Consider the following 16,715-nt stretch of genomic DNA (forward strand, 5'->3'; position numbering starts at 1 on the left):
ACTTCAGGGTAGATGTTATCATGTATCAACTTCCTAGAGGATTCCTGGTTATCAACAACCATGAAATGACTTGCCACAAAAATAAAGTGCTGAAACAGAACAAATTTATTGTGTAGAACTTTGAAAATATATATAAATTTCATCTTAGGCCAAAATCATGCCTACAAATTTCTTAGGATTTTAACATCTTAGTTTACACTATAATCTCATTTCTTTATAATCTTGTAATCACGGTGGGCTATATATTTACCAAATCTTTATAAGAAAGAAATGATTTCCATGAAATAATATTGAAAACATTATCAATATTTCAAAGCAACCAGTGCAGCAAACAGTTCCAATGAGCAGTTAGTGACACAAGGAGCAAGGTAAGTCCTTGAATGAAAGTATAATGATGTTTCTGGTGTACTGAGGCATCAAGTTGACATTTACTCAACTGGTGTTAAACTTGTATTTATATATCCAGTTGTATAATATCACGACATTCCAAGTCGCTCCATAATATGTTGAAAATTGTAGTCACTGTTGCAATACGTGGAAATGTAGCAGTCAATATATATGTACCAAGGTGACACACATACTACAATCAGATATTTTACCTGAGAATGTGTTATTGAAGATATTTGTTGAAAGAAAAATGTTGACCAGGCAGTTAAAGGGCATTTTTGCTCTTTCTCAAGCAGTGGTCTGGAATCTTTTATATCTTGTTGCGAAGGAAGATGGATCTTGGCTTAATGTTTCATCTGAAAGTCATGGAATTGTCTGGCATTTTCTTCCCACGAAGGTGGGGTTTGTGAGGCTGTGCTCCTGGTGTGGAGCCTTGCTTAAGGCACTCACTCCAGGTACTCACAATTTCGAAGATTACATTTATCAGATTGAAAAGGCATTAAACCAAGCTAGTGTGGTTTAGCATTCTCTTAATCATGATTTGCTATTCTAAGGATCAGCTTACTTCAGCAAAAGCAGCAAAGTAAGTTTTATAATTCAGTGATCTCTGAACCCTGAGTAATCTTCACATTTTCATCAATTATAGTGTCCATACTAGTGCAAAATATATTCAGTATAAATGTAAAATTTAACTTGAGTTAAATGTCTAAAGTTGATATAAATGGTCTATGAATAAGCTTGTACCTATTCCAGGGGTTCAATCAATTATATGAGAAAGCAGGAAAGTGGATCTTCCTCAATCAGATTACCATTTCTTTCAACCGCTCTGTTAGTTCAGTTTATCTGAAAATTTCCTTCCTGGTGAAGCATTTTGGAGGATATTTAGCAGATGGCCAGGTTAAGATTTGGAACTGACTATGGGTGGGTAGAGTGTGAACAGTATGCGAGTAACAGCTTTTCACTGCTGAAATCTAATATATATTATCTGGGCACTTGCTATTTCCTAAAACTTCAAATAGTTCTGTTCACTCAAAATTACAATCACATTCAAAACATTCACAAGGTAATGGTTCTGAAAAATAGGTAATAATGTCCTGATCAATTATTGTTATTCTCTGTCTTAGGCAAGTTGCTGGGGTTAAGTAGAGTGAGCAGTTTTCTAAACGTACATCTGCCCTCGAGGTGCATGACTGACACCAGAGACCAAAAGAGAATGATAGTCTTTGCCAGAATTAACTCACTTATTCAAATCAGCACATTTTCTTTCTTTGAAGAAAAAAGATATTAGACTTACACCTTAACCATTCCAAAATCATTTAGTTTATCATTCTGCAGTGCCATGTAATTCCTAGAAGCAAAAGAACGTTTAAAAACTAAGTTGCTGATGTTTTATCAGTTACTATTTGTATAACTTGTGCTGGTACGGTTGAAAATTCATAGATTTTTCAATTTTGTTTTTGCAAATTGAAGTTCAAGTGAAATAAATTCATCAAAATGTTTATCACTTGGAATCTGAACTTATTTATCATTAAACATTGTAAATTTATAACATTATGCTCTGTGCTTATATTTGTCATTTTTAAATGTTTAAACAATTCATTTTAAAAACATTTCCACAGTTATTGCAAATGTCAATATATTTCTGCTATATGTGTGAAATATGAAACAGAATGTTGTAGGAGAGTTTCTTCAATTGTGGAGGTTATCTTGGAGACAACCACATTAATATTAGCACAGCGTACAGCAGAGTGATAACTGAGGAAAGTGACTTCTGTGCCACAACACTTTCAAAAATAACAATTTGCATTTAAATAACATCTCTCACGTAGAGTATCCTCTTTGACTTTTAAAGGAGAAACGTAATAAGTAAATATAACATTGTAATATCACCAAATTTGAAATGATGCACTGGCTATGACTGTCTCAGACTGAATGGGTTTGATTTTATCATCTGCCTACTCCACCATCCAGAGTAAGAATTGGATCATATGCACCAGCGTATGTTTGACATGAAATATAAAAGCATATTGTAAATATAACCTGTAACAGCAAGAAATTGAATGATACTGAACTCTACTTAATTCTGTCACATAAATTATTATACGTTGTACTTGTACAAATATTACAAATAATGTGTATTTTGGGGCAAAAAAGAAAAAAATTCTCCTGCCCATTTGCCACCAAGGATCACCCAAATCAGGCCTAATAGTGGGCAGACCTCACCTGTAATAGGCAGAGGCCACATCTTTTCCCCTTAAACCAGTCCTGTCTTAATTATAAGAACTTGACAATATTTTTGTGTGCTAATGACTGGCATGCCAATCATACACTTTCCTGCTCCTGACACTATGTGTGACTGATCTAACCAACAACGTTTTGAGTTACAATTTTCAGTCGTCCATGTGGTCCCATAATCTTAACTGCTGCTGACCCATCTTATTGTCCTGTTTAACTGCACACTGCACCCTCACCAGCTGCTGAGTGAGACTCTTTACTTCCAGTTCGGCTGCAAAAGGAACTACTGGACTTCTCTCCTCCTTGCCAGACAGCTTCTGGTTCTGAGTTCTGCTTCAGCCGATTGGCGTTCTCGAAGTGTTTCCTAATATTCCTTCATTTTTACATATTGATTTATACTTATTGTTAGTGTATTACATTTATCACAATTACATCAGAACTCAAAGAGGTGCACATTTTGGACACTAGCAAAGACATTCAGAGAGGTTCCAATGGGATAATGTTGTCCAATAAAAAAATCACATCACTATAATACCTATCTGCATTAATTTCAGTAGAAAATAAATACTGAATGCAGGCATAAATATTCTTTGTGCATACATACATGGCAAATTGCTATCAGTATTCAGTTTGAAACTTTGTAGCCTCCTTTGTTCACTGAAGTTCAGAATTCTGTCAGGAATCTATCAGGAGCAGCACATCTTAATGCACTAATCTAGGTTTCTGCCTTGTAGTAGCGAGCAGTACCAGTGATCTCTGAGAATATTGATTCTCACGGCTGTAGCAGATGTGTCCCTACTCTCCACTGAGAATGCAATTGATGATCCTGGCCTGTTGCCAAGACGTGCATGTTGAAGTTATAATACTTGTCAACAAAAACAGAAGTTGCTGGAAAAACACAACAGGTCTGGCAGCATCTGTGGAGAGAAATCAGAGTTCACATTTTGGGTCCAGTGACCCTTCCTCAGAACTGATGGTAGGAAAATGTTGATTTATGTGGAGAAGATAGGGTGGGGGGAGGGGGTAAGGAGTAAACAACAGGTGGGGGATAGAGCCAAAGAGAGAGAAGGACAGTTGGAGAGACAAGGAGTTGATAACAATCTGACTAGGAGGGTTAATGGCTGTTAATGGAGACTATTAGTGGCTAAAAATAGGTTGTGTGTAATGTCAGGCTTATTGGTCGGTCTTGTTGTCTTATGCTATTCTGCAGCAGTTAACCAATTGATTGTGCTAAACCACAATGGCTGCGTCCAGGCTTCATGGGATTTCCATAAGGCTGAAGATTTTCACCCAGCTGTGCACCATTCTAATAAACATTCAATAACAGCAAAGGAAATGAAACTTGTACAGGAATCCAAAATCACTTTCAAAATCTGCTTTTGATATATCATTTAACCAACAAATCTACAAAAATTTAGGTCGTTTGAATTTGCATGTTTTTACCCCAGACAATGTAAAATATATTTTTTATTTGCTAATTGAAGAATCACAATCTGGATGCTGAATTATCAAATCTGACTAGTGGTCTTATAACTAAGTTTTTCATCTATAAATCAATACTGCTTTATAAGACACAGATTTATAATATTTATATACTATATATTTTTTATTCATTAATGAGATGCTAGCCAGGCCAGCATTGATTACCCATCCCTAATTGTTAAGAGTCAACCACATTGCTGTGGAACTGGAGTCACATGTAGACCAGATCAGGTAAGGATGGCAGATGGGTTTTTTCCTGAAAATTGACAATCGATTTATGATCATCATTAGGCTCTTATTCCAGGTATTTATTGAATTGAAATTCCACCATCTGCCATGGTGGGATTCAAATGCAGTTCCCTAGAACATTACCTGCATCTCTGGATGAACAATTGAGCGATAACGCCATCGCCTCCCCCATATCATTTATAAAATGTTATATTTATAATTTATAACAATATAATGTTGTTGGAAAAAATTTACTTTTCATTATTAATTTATGGTAGCCTTCACTGGCAAAGTCAACATTTATTGCCAATCTCTAAATGCCATAGAGAAAATGGTGGTTATAGTTACTCAGCCAGGGATGCCCACAGCCCATGAATGAATTTAATAAAAGCCATAGAATTTACAAGTATATAGATTAGATTAGATTCCCTACAGTGTGGAAACAGCCCCTTTGGCCCAACATGTCCACACCGACCTTTCGAAGAGGAGCCACCCAGACTCATTTCCCTACATTTACCCTGACTCATGCACCGAACATAATGGGCAATTTAGCATGGCCTATTCACCTGACCTGGACATCTTTGGACTGTGGGAGGAAACCGGACCACCCGGAGGAAACCCACACAGACACGGGGAGAATGTGCAAACTCCACACAGACAGTCGTCTGAGGCGGGAATGGATGGTACAATTACGTTTCGGATCAATGGTAAACCTTCCAGTGTTGGTGGTTGGTGATTATGTTTGGTCATGCCATTGATTGTCAAGGTGTGATGTTTAGACTTACTCTTATTTCAGTTAGTCAGTCATTTTATGGAATGTCTATGGTGTGAATATTACTACTACACACCAGCATAAGCCTGAATGTCTTCCTTAATTCAGTTAAAAACAGCTTCATTATTTGAGCAGTTCCAAATGGAACTATGCAATGTGCAATTATCAGGGAAAATCTCCACTTTTTGACCTCTTTATGTAGGGAAGGTCAATGCTGAAGGAGATGATGATGGATGGGCAGAGAACATTACTCTGAGGAACTCCTGAACGATGTTCTGAAAATGAGTTGGTTCTGGTTCTGGCAACCTATCGTCCTTCATGCAAGTCAGTGAAAATAATTTCTCTGATATCCATCGTCTTTTCCTTCCCATCACTTTACTGATGATCATAATTTGGAGATGCCGGTGTTGGACAGGGGTGTATAAAGTTAAAAATCACACAACACCAGGTTATAGTCCCACAGGTTTAATTGGAAGCACTAGCTTTCGGAGCGACACTCCTTCATCAGGTGATTGTTGCTCCGAAAGCTAGTGTGCTTCCAATTAAACCTGTTGGACTATAACCTGGTGTTGTGTGATTTTTAACTGATGATCATAAGTAGTTTGATTGGATGGTAATTGCCTGGATTAGATTTAAGCTTTTTTTTGTGGATAGGATATACTTGGGCAATCTTTTATGCTTGAAGTGGATACTTGCGTTGTGGCTACATAGTAGGAGCTTTGCTGGAACACAAGTCTTTTACAGTAAGGCCAGGATGTTGTCAAACCCATAGCTGAGATGGATCTTTCACTTGGCGTTTATTATCCACTTGCAAGATCCAAGATTTTCACTCTGATCTGTGAATAATTCAAATGGCATCCACTAAAATGAGACAGTCCTTCATTTTTAAATATTTTTGACCTGAAATAGCACCCTGAGTCCATGATACTTGGTTTGGTTGTACACAGTTATGAACAAAATACATCATGTTATGATGCTGTAGATTCTAAACCTAGAATTCTCAGGAATTTGGTAAATGTAAATATACAAAAAGAGGAAACAACTGTCCCATGAAGCAACAGCCATGTGTGAGGATGCTATTAATTAATCATAGTTTCATTAAGTGTTAATTCAATAGTTACATAAAAAGGAACAGAAGATTTGACTGTCCTGTTCGAATTAAAGATGTCTGAATAAATATATTCTAAAACATAGCTGCAGCCAATTTCAGGTTGTAGAGTTAGTACAGTGTAGACAGTATTGTCAATTACTGTGCAAATGCAGTGAGTTTAAAATGTCCAGACAAGATTTTTAAAAGGTCCAAGACATGCACAACAACCTAAAACTATAAACATTCCTTACGCAGATAAAATGGGTTAAGAAAACATTTTACTGTCCCAATTTGACTTCTTTGAAATAAATGGTTTCAAAACTGTCAATATTCATTCGTCACAGACTTCCAGACATTCACACGTTCTTAAAAGCAACCCTTCTAACAGTTTATTACACTGTAATGCTTTTCTGTTACTGCTCTTCTCTGCTCCCAGTTAACAGCTGGGTTCCGCAATGATGTGCATAATAGTGATTGCATGCTTTCCCCAATGCACTTCAGTGGTCAATTATATCAATCATAGCAGTTGTAGCATTCGTTCACACAGTACTTTAGAATATTTATTTTAGGATTTACAGTAATTACACTGGTTTATTTGACACAACCAATCTAAAATTGACTGTGGCTATCTTGTTAAAAGCAATGGCTGTTGAGTGTGAAGCTGACTGGTCACACTATGCATCGCATTGGTGGTTTACACATATCACTGTTGATCTGATTAACCAGCTTTTTTCTAGGGAATTCAGACTGGACCTCAAAAATGCTAGAAGGAAAAGCTACCGTGCTATTTTTCAAAGGCTTTGCCATTTTGTTTTTACTGCTTGAGTTCTTTGATTTTTTTTCTATTTTAATCACTACTAATAATGTATCATGCATGGGATTTGAAAAATTCTTCTGCTTTCCATGCTGTGCAATACTGTCAGTGAGCTTGTATATCATTCGATTCTCTTGCAGATCAACATCTGTGAATTTGATTGTGAACAGTCTATTCTCAAGCCTGGATATGAAAGCTATCAGATCAGCAAACATCATTATTTCAGTGTTTGTGAGCATCATTCTTTTATGCTTATTTATGAATTTATGACCAGTTGACTATTATTTATGATTTACAGATATGTCAAAAACTAAATCCTATAGGCTTTAACCCATGAAGGAAGAGCTGCATACAAAATTCTTAACTATGTACATAAAACTGGTGTTATTCACGGTGTTTGTCTAAGATGCTTCCAGCTGTTAAATCTACAAATTAGACAAAGTGGCCTTCTATATTTCCATACAGGATGGTGACGATGCATTGATATAGTGCCAGAGCACGCACATAATGCTTAATAACAATTCAATTCATTTTGGGTTCCAACCGATCTTATAGTAAGTGAAGGCAGCCATCAAGGACCCACAAATAGCAGAAATGATGAATGCACCCTTCCATTCCACCCTAATATCCAATCCTGCATATCCCCTTTTCTACCATTATGGCCAATATCCTCCCAATTACCACAAAGGTCAGTAGAACACCACCAACTCTTAAAGCAGTCACCAATATCATTACCCCCTCTCCCCATTCCTGTTCTTCTCCTCACAAGCCTAGTCAAAGTGTCATGCTGGTCCTGAAGTAGGTTTGGACTTGGGCTAAAACAATGGAATCCAAGTCAGTGTTGATGCTTCTTTCGAATGCAACAGAGGAGAATTACAGCTTTAATAAAAGATCAAAGATCAGATTGACTGTACAAGTTCTCTACTGAATTAGTGTACAATTTTACTAAAAGGAATAAAGTTTTCAAAGATAAAGTATACTTGGAGGATTTGTGTTTCTCACTGAGAACAAAGCACTGACAATTATACATTTGCTTCCTTCAGTTTTATTTTCTCCCATGCTGAGGCACCTTTCTGCGGGCTATTCCATTATTTCACTAACATTATAATCTTCCAATGCAAGTAGGAGCAACCTACACAATATGACAAGGAAGTGAGTTTGATACTGTATGAATCTCAGGTTCATATAATGTTTTGCAGTAGCAATCACATGAAAATAAATTGTTATTGGAACCTGAACAAATCGAAGTGATCATAGGCAACATCACTTGCTGTTCTTCCTTCTCTTCTCTAGCCCACATCGAGTGAGTGTGGTGTGCGACATGTACGAAATTGGTATGCGACCAATGTTGGCCCAGTTCAGGTCACATTCACTCCTCCAGTTCTCAACAGCACATTTCAAAACACAGAGCTGCCTTCACTTCACTGATAAATTGAGCAGAAATTGTTTTGTTTAAAAATATCAGATACTGTTGCCTTGGAATATTGAATGATCTTTACATTCTGCCAGTTATGCCTCATTGATTGATAGCTTTTATTCTATTTTTACTAAAATAATCAATTTTGTGGTCAGTCATCCATAGTTACCACAAGCAAGCTCAAAAATAACTATTGGTGATGTACAAGCACTGCCTTAACAATGGGGAAGGAATAGATTGATTGTGGATCATGTGACAACCTGACAATGAGCGCTTAGCACAGGCAGTAGCTAATAGTGATATGCATCAAATTCCAACTTTGCCTGAAAAGTAAGTTTATACATGCAGTTTGAACCATACCAGTAACAGACTACAGTACTCTATTAATTTACACACATGATCAAAGACCCAGAAAACTGATGAGAAACGATGCTTCAGTTAACATTCAGAAGTGTCTCAAGGGTGACATTTCAAATGGAGCCCCTTGGATTTATCCCACAATGCTCTGTTTTGACAGCAGTTTCTCGTTGGGTTAGCACTGTGCCTTGAACATTCGTAAGCTATTGTCAGTCTGACAGCGTACCCTGCTGCCAACAGATTTAACTAGAATTCATTTAATAAAGCTGTCTAGGCAATAAGTTTTTCGAGGCACCGAAAGAATGTTGCCACAGCAGATGGCAGATGATGATTTTAATCACTGCTGTAATTACTGGATGCTCTTAGGTATCAAACACAGCACTGTATGATGGGACACATGTGAAATGGTCCATATCTGGTGTTTGTGAATTTTTGTTGTTGAATAGTTGCAGTGCTGATCTTCATTCAATAAGCAAGATCCAAACAGAGAGCAAAATGACTTTACACCTTTTCTTCAGTTTCTGTGCAGATGGGACTTATGATAATGTCGCTGAAGCTTCATTCTGTGACCAAAGTAATATTGATAACTCTCAGAGTTTGCATCATTAACATTCCATCTGCCAGAGGACCAAACCATCTAATGTAGTGTAAGGTCAGGCCAGAAACATGTTAAGGTCTGAATTGCACTAGTTGATTGCTTCAATCTTCAGTGTGCAATTAGCAGCATCTGCGGCACCATGGGACCGACGGTACATTGTGTAAAGCTCTTCCCACTTAGCTCTGTTTGAGTTGATTCCATTCACCAAGGGTTGAACCTTTCCATTCAACTTAGCCAGTGCCTGAAATGCAAGGGGCAGACAAAAATGATAAGTAATTCATAAGGCTGCTTATGTCACATCGAGTGAACGGTTCTTGTCTCTGTTATATTTGAGAAAAACAGCATTAACTGCAGCAGTGTTTAAAATAAGCCAGTAAATAATTTGCAGGAGGCTAAAATCCATACACTTTATTCTAGAACCCGAATCACGCTGCCTCCTGAATTAGGTTGGCCCATCCTTAAAAAATACCATTTCTGGAATTATCCCATTCCCCCTCACTCGATATCTGACTTTCCAAATGCTTTCAACCTCCGATGTAAAAAGGTGGCAATTTTTTTTTTCAAACTTTTAATTCAGGGATCTAGTTCAAGCAATCTAGTTCATGAAATCTGAAGGATTACATGACAAAAACAAGAAAAGCACGATGAAATGTAATTGATCCTGCCCCACCCCCCCAAACACACACAGCCTGGGTACAAATCAGACAGAGTTCACTCTCACAGAGCTTTGTGTGCTGAGTCTGAGGCAATAAAGTAACCAGTGCGGTGGGCCTCAGCAACCAGTGATGGCGATACAGCATGTTGAGGGCTTCTCCACTGAAATTTAGCGTGCCACCCTTCAAGCGAAATGGCACCCCTCTCAGCTCTTCAGCTGGCTATTTTGGTTGCACTTTTAGTAAGTGGGCAGCCCAGCGATGGGCAAGATAAATCAGGCAGGAGTTTTTTTTTGAGGCACCAAGTGGACCTCTATACAATCCAAGATTTGCCCTCTTGGGACACTTACCTGGGAATCTCCAGGGAACACACAGGGAGGGGCAGGGTGAGATCAAAATCATTTTTGACTGTCCTTTCCTCTTTGCCTTGTGTTGGAAGCTGAGCATTTAGGAGGCAGAATGTAGAGGATTGTTGAACACCATGCTACAATCAAGCACTTTGTTTGATGTAGATTAAATGGGAAGGGTGGGTGGGGGGGGGGGGGGGGGAGCTGCAGTGTATTATTAAATGAAAACAACTGATCAGATAGAAAACAGGGGTCCAAAAAGTCCATGGCTCACCACTTCTGGTATTGGGTTTGGGTCAGTGGTTACCTCCACCTGACCCCACAAAAATGTGCGCTTACATTGTGGTGGAAGACGCTGCAATGGACACAGATTGTCAAGCCTGGGACTGTTCAGCTGTTTCATGATCCTCTAGAGTCATGGGGCTAACCCTGGCAGGTATAATGGAACCATATTGCTCAACATTCTCCACTGCTGAGCTTGCCAGTACTGGCAGGAACACTTCATCCATTAAAATCCACTAAACACAGTAAACTCCAGATGCCTCACATCTTACCCCAGATAGCTGGAAGTCAGACTTCTGCGCTGTCTATGAGTTACATTCCCGTGGCTCTCCGAAATCAGAAAGAATCTTCTTCCTTGGTTCCTGGGCAACGAAATTGAATTCTCCAATCTTTGGGAGTTCAGGTAAACAATTACTTTGAACTCTCCCTGTTTAGGATTCATTTCTGTCTATCTAGTACCTACTGTCAGTCTCATCAAAATATTCTCCAGTGTAACTCTGGGTCTCTAATAAGGGAAGCAGGAAATCCCAATTTCAGAGGTTGCTGCTTCTGGGATGTTCCTCCTGATTTTACTTGCTGTGTGAGGGATGAATGAAGCTTTTGTATTATAAGAAGGCGATATGAAAACTGCAGGTGACACCATGGCCCTGCAAAATCAGCCCTTAATGTTTTTCACTGGGATTGGCAGTAGACTAGCCAAACTCCCAAGGAAAGTCAGAGCATTAGCATCTGCTTTTCCTGTTTTATGGTCTGGTGGCCTGCAGTAGGAATACTCTTTCTTTTATCACATGTACTAAGCTCCCAATCAATACTTTAAATTAAATGTCATTGAGGTATTTTCTATCACTTCCCACAAATTGTTCCTGAACTCCTGAAGAACAGGCATCTTTTGTCTTGTATACCAATTTTTCCAGGAGTTTTCCTGAAGTTAAGGTGGAATACTGGGAGAACATGCCCCATATTGAAATATCAAGTTTTTTTTATATGCAGGGTAACCATGGGTGACCTGAGGAACCCTACGTCTGCTGAACCAAAATTATTCTCTTGAATGACATCAGTAAATTCAGAACAGTTCTGAGAAAAAGTTATTCTTCACCCAGCCTTTGATTTTGAGCTATCTCAGATTCAACGTTAACTCTATTTCTCCCTCCATACATACCACCAATGTACTGAGTTTCTCCAGCATTTTGTAGAAATCCATTTCTCTCAATATTTTGCTGTGGTGTCCTAATATTTGCAATGATTTCATCAACAATATTTGCAAACTGATCTGTCATGGCATTGCTCACTGGTCATTTGGAACCTTGTGCACAGTTATTCAGAGCTGTTATGGTAAGATGAAGCTTTGTTTCAACTGCTCTGACCTACGGACACTACTCCCTGTAGTTAAGTAGATTAAATAAATATATCCTGAAGTGCGAACATTCAAAGATGCTTCTATGAATTGCCATCTGTTTTAAAGTGGGTTAGTTATATAACACCAGGATTATTATCCAAAAAAAATGATGAGGTAAGTCATAGACAGGAGATGTGTCAGCTACAGGAAATGTGTGCTATCCATTTCTGCATCTCTGTTTTTCTTTCCTCTGCTGGCTAACTTTCTGGTTTGTTTTAGTTTTCTGTCTCATTGGTTTTCAACTTTACTGCCTGGGCTGTCACCTTGGAGCAGCAAATCACCCATTCGGACTGATCTGTTTCTTTTCATTCCAGTCATTTCAATGGGCTAGCAATCTGTATTGCCAAATTACTGCACAAGGAGTGAAACTGAAAGTGGGAACACCTGTGGGTTTCCTCCCACAGTCCAAGGATGTGCAGGTTCGGTGAATTGGCCATGTTAAATTGCCTCTGGTGCTCAGGGAAGTGTAGATTAGGTGCATTAGTCAGGGGTAAATGTAGAGTAATAGTGTAGGGAAATGGGTCTGGTGGGATACTCTTTGGAGGATTGGTGTAGACTTGTTGGGCCTAATGTCGAGAGTGTGGTGCTGGAAAAGCACAGCAGGTCAGGCAGCATCCGAGAAGCAGGGGGATCGACGTTTTGGGCTAAAGCCCTTCTCAACTCTAACCTCCAGCATCTCCACTCTCACTTTCGCCTTGTTGGGTCTAATGGCCTATTTCCACACTGTAGGGATTCTATAACGTCTTTGTGTGTTGTCTTTGTTCCCTCTTTTCTTTTGTGATGACACAAGAGAGAAGGATGTGTGTAACTGGCACACCCAGAAAACATTTACAGATACCCCTTCTAACATTTTTTTAACAATGCTGCTTTCTTCAGGGGTGCAAGTCTCAATCCTGCCTGAATGTCCAGTTGATTGCCACTTCCTTTCCGTGGATAAACTATGCTGCCTTCACTAGCTATTTCCTCATTGGGCTCCAGTGAAGGTGCAAGGCAGGAGCATTCAGAATAATTGAAACCCTTCTGTCGATTGTCCTGTTTGGGTTGGATGGAATATTTGCCCTTAAAGCCAGTCAGCAAATTTGACACAAAGTTGATATCTCCTCCTTCCCACCCACTGTCTCATCTAAATGAAGCAATTTTTCCCAAATGTGCATTTTCAAAATATAATGTAGTCATCCTGGCAACACAGCACCATCCTCAACCAAACCAGCTCATTTTGCTCATTCCAGTAAATGTCCCAGCATTCTGTGCTGCTAACTTACCACATGGGAAGAAAGGAGTAAAACCATGTGGCCTTCAAGACGACCTCCTCAAGCTGTATATCATTCACTCTACCATGGATTTCTCTCAACTTAATCCCTTAGAGGACGAATGATACTAAGTTGTTTCCTGCATCTAAGAAATAGGTCTAAAATTAAAATTTCACAATGCCTAGATAAAATCATGTCATGCATCCTAGTCGGACTGTAATCCTGACATTTTCCTTTGCTTCCAGAAGCTCTTGAACTATGAAGCTCCATATAATTCACCAGCTCTGGAGGGTTTTATTTCTCCTGAGTAAATTGAATAGGCCAAGAAGATGTCTATGGCTCTGAGTTCAAGCTCATCAACAACCCACTCAGAGCTCATCCCTGTTTAATCTGTAATGTGGAGCTGAAAATTCTGCTGAGGTTAACCAAATATTGAAAATAGAAATGGAAATTAAAAACCACAATGAAAGCTTGGACGCAGATCAAACGGCTCTTCAGTGAGCAGGGTAAATTACTGAACTATAGAAAAAATATTAAACTTTACACGTTAAGCAATAAAGCTGACCAGCTGGTTTTCTAGTTGTCTTGTAAAACTCACAGGTGTCCTTTCCACTTTATGGGGATTTTTTTTTAGGTAGAGGCTACGCATATTTTCTTCATCTTCACAAGTTATCCAAGGCTGTCAGTGAAAACAACTGCCAGCATGAATACTGAGCAGGTGTTCTTGTGATGCACAGAAGTGTTGTTTAAGATTACTGAGATGGGAATCTGGAATACTAGCTATAATTTCCTGTCATTGCTTTCACCAGAGACATCATCAGACATCTTGTAAGTGCATGAATGACAGGTTTATCATGAGACACAGGATTGTAACAGCTATGATAATCTGTTAAATCTTTCTGCAAGGTCTTTGAACACCTCATTCTGCAGCATAGTCGATGAATTTTCTATAAGCTTGCTTGTCAATGCCATTTTCATTTTCACCATTTGCCAACAACAAGGTTTTTATGGCACACAATAACAAGGTCAGATGAAGTTTCCTTATTTGTGAAATAAAATAAATACATTTAAACAGCTGCCGACAAGTGAGCAGATGTAATAATGGTAAAATGAGAAGCCTAATTTTAAAGCTAAATTGAACATACACGAGACTTTTGTTTCAAATTTACCTTCCATCTTGTTTTCAAAGATTAATTGTACGCAAATTTAATGTGAGCCTTGTGAGCCAGGACTAGAAGCTCTTCCTGGCCTATCCAAGAAGCCCTCAACTCACAGGTTCCTGAAGACCAGGATCCCTGGATATGATTCCTTTTCACATCAACTTCCTTTTCACCCCCTTCTGCCCATCAACTAGGCCGTCCTTGTGGTCAGTGTGAAATTAAGATTAAAATATTAGTGAATCCCTTCCATTACATTTAGCAGGATCTGCACGATAAGAAACTTGCTGGATTTCTTCATTTCAACACCCCCCCCTCCAATAATTTTAGTCTTGCCAGAATTTTACAACATCACGAGTCACAGCCTTCAGGGATAGGGAAACGACATGAGGAGAAAAGCATTTGAAACTAGGAGGGCATGGGGTTGGATTTTATGGCCATCCTGGTATGTGTGTGTTGGCAAGAGCACATAAAGTATGTCAGGTGGCTAGCCCTTCACCTAATCCCACTCTCAACCTTCCCCCATGGCATGAAACCCCATCAGTTCGATGGAGGAACACTAACAGTAGATGGACAAACTCTCAAATCAGCAGCCTACCTAGCATTTTGTAAAAAAAATGCAATTGAACTCAAAAATAAATGGATTTGAATATTACCTTAGTTACACCCCAATATGGTTGGTGTGGCATAACTCAGCTTGTGGTGCAATGTTAGTGCATCTAATTCTAGATCAAGTTATGTTCAAATTATGCAGATTTACTGGATTGGTCATCGAGCTTTGTGACTCTGTGGTAGTGTCCCTGCCTCTGGGACTGGACAGTCTGCCTTCAAGACCCAACTGTACCAGAAGTATATCGTATCATGTCTGAACAGGGTACTTCAAAGTACGAATGTATGGTGTGGACAAACAGGAAGGAGTAAAAATGGTTACGTTTTTTTGATCTGACTGGTTAAAAGATGGCAAGTAAGAGCTGGAACATTATTTTGAGAGATGTTTTGTGCACATCAGGGTAAAGCCCTCTAAGATATTACCTCTCACCCCCTATACCTACCACTTGGCCATTAAAGCCAAAACCCTCAAATCTTTTTCATTCCTGCCTCGGCTCCTTGATCACTCCTGATCAAAACTGTGAACTTAGGTTTTTCCAGAGACCATGTCCTCGTCATCTGTGGACTAGCCTGCAGTCTCAGCCACTCCTGGTCCTACATTCAGGTGTGGCTTGGACTGCTGGACCGCTAATCAGATTTTTTAGGAAGTGATATTTCTTCCGAGGGGGATGGGCAGTACTACTGCCCAAGAAAAACCCAGTCTCCCAAACTCATCAAATTCTGTCCACTCTACCAGGCCTTACAAGTTAATACATTGCAAAGATGATCATTTCATAATAAGCTTACAGTATCAGTAAGCTGCTGATTTCACTTTGGTATAAGAAGATTAAATCAGTGAAAACTTACAATTAATGTATCCTGTAGAACGAAGCTTACCACTTGCACTGGTAAATTATTCAATGGAAAACTTTAAACAGCTCCATTCTCTTGCAAAGCAACACTGAATTAATGGTGCAAATTGGTGTCACCTTGTTAGAAATTACAACAACCAGTCAAGGCAATACAATCCGTGATTATTTCAACATGTCTTATTCATTTCTACTTTCTAACTGCTGTAATTTATTATGTAACAACCAAATAAATAAAAGGTTATTGGCAATGGAGGCACTGGAACATTAAAATCCCATAGTTTAAGAGAAAGGGTGGAGCTATACTTTTTTATATATTATTGTAATTCTCAGCAGCAAAGGTGTAACAGCGCCAGCACTCAGTGGACAGGACATTACTGCTTGGGTTTAGAATAGCAGCAAAGTCTGATGGTGACCATTTAAATGCCAGGAAGATACTTTATACCATTGGGCACCCTACAGAACTGACAGAGGTTTCACGTCAGTTCTCCTAACAAGGGTGAGGCCCCACCGGGTTGAATAAATCCCATCCATGACTGTAAACGCAGTGATAGATCTCTTCAGGGAACTGATCAAACCTCACAACTCGCAAAATGCTTGAGATTAGATTTGTAAAACCTGAATCTGAAACTCAAAATAAAAAGTTGACAAGTTAGTGGAACTTGTCTACACCTCAGATGGATGGATGGATGGCCTGTGCTTACCAACAAGAATGGGTCTATCAGCCACACTGCAAGGTTAGGGACTCCTGCTTCAGTAAGTCTCCAGGGTCAAGTCTATGACACAGTGCTCT

The 16,715-nt window shown here is 39.0% G+C and overlaps 1 protein-coding gene across 5 annotated transcripts in view; it reads right to left on the minus strand.

Annotated features, from left to right (window-relative positions):
- Positions 1 to 6,485: 6,485 nt before the first annotated feature.
- LOC140480351 (dual 3',5'-cyclic-AMP and -GMP phosphodiesterase 11A-like) overlaps positions 6,486 to 16,715 on the minus strand; it is a 298,779-nt gene continuing 288,549 nt past the window's right edge. For 4 of the 5 annotated variants that reach the window (XM_072575100.1, XM_072575098.1, XM_072575101.1 and 1 more), the window contains one exon: positions 6,486 to 9,621. In XM_072575100.1, the coding sequence (XP_072431201.1) occupies positions 9,469 to 9,621 (153 nt within the window). In that variant the 3' untranslated portion in view covers positions 6,486 to 9,468. Of the gene's footprint in view, positions 9,622 to 10,933; positions 11,025 to 16,715 lie in introns of those variants that run through there. The other variant, XM_072575099.1, reaches the window with a different exon arrangement.

Source organism: Chiloscyllium punctatum, chromosome 8 (assembly GCF_047496795.1).
Source record: "Chiloscyllium punctatum isolate Juve2018m chromosome 8, sChiPun1.3, whole genome shotgun sequence".
Classification (NCBI taxonomy): Eukaryota; Metazoa; Chordata; class Chondrichthyes; order Orectolobiformes; family Hemiscylliidae; genus Chiloscyllium; species Chiloscyllium punctatum.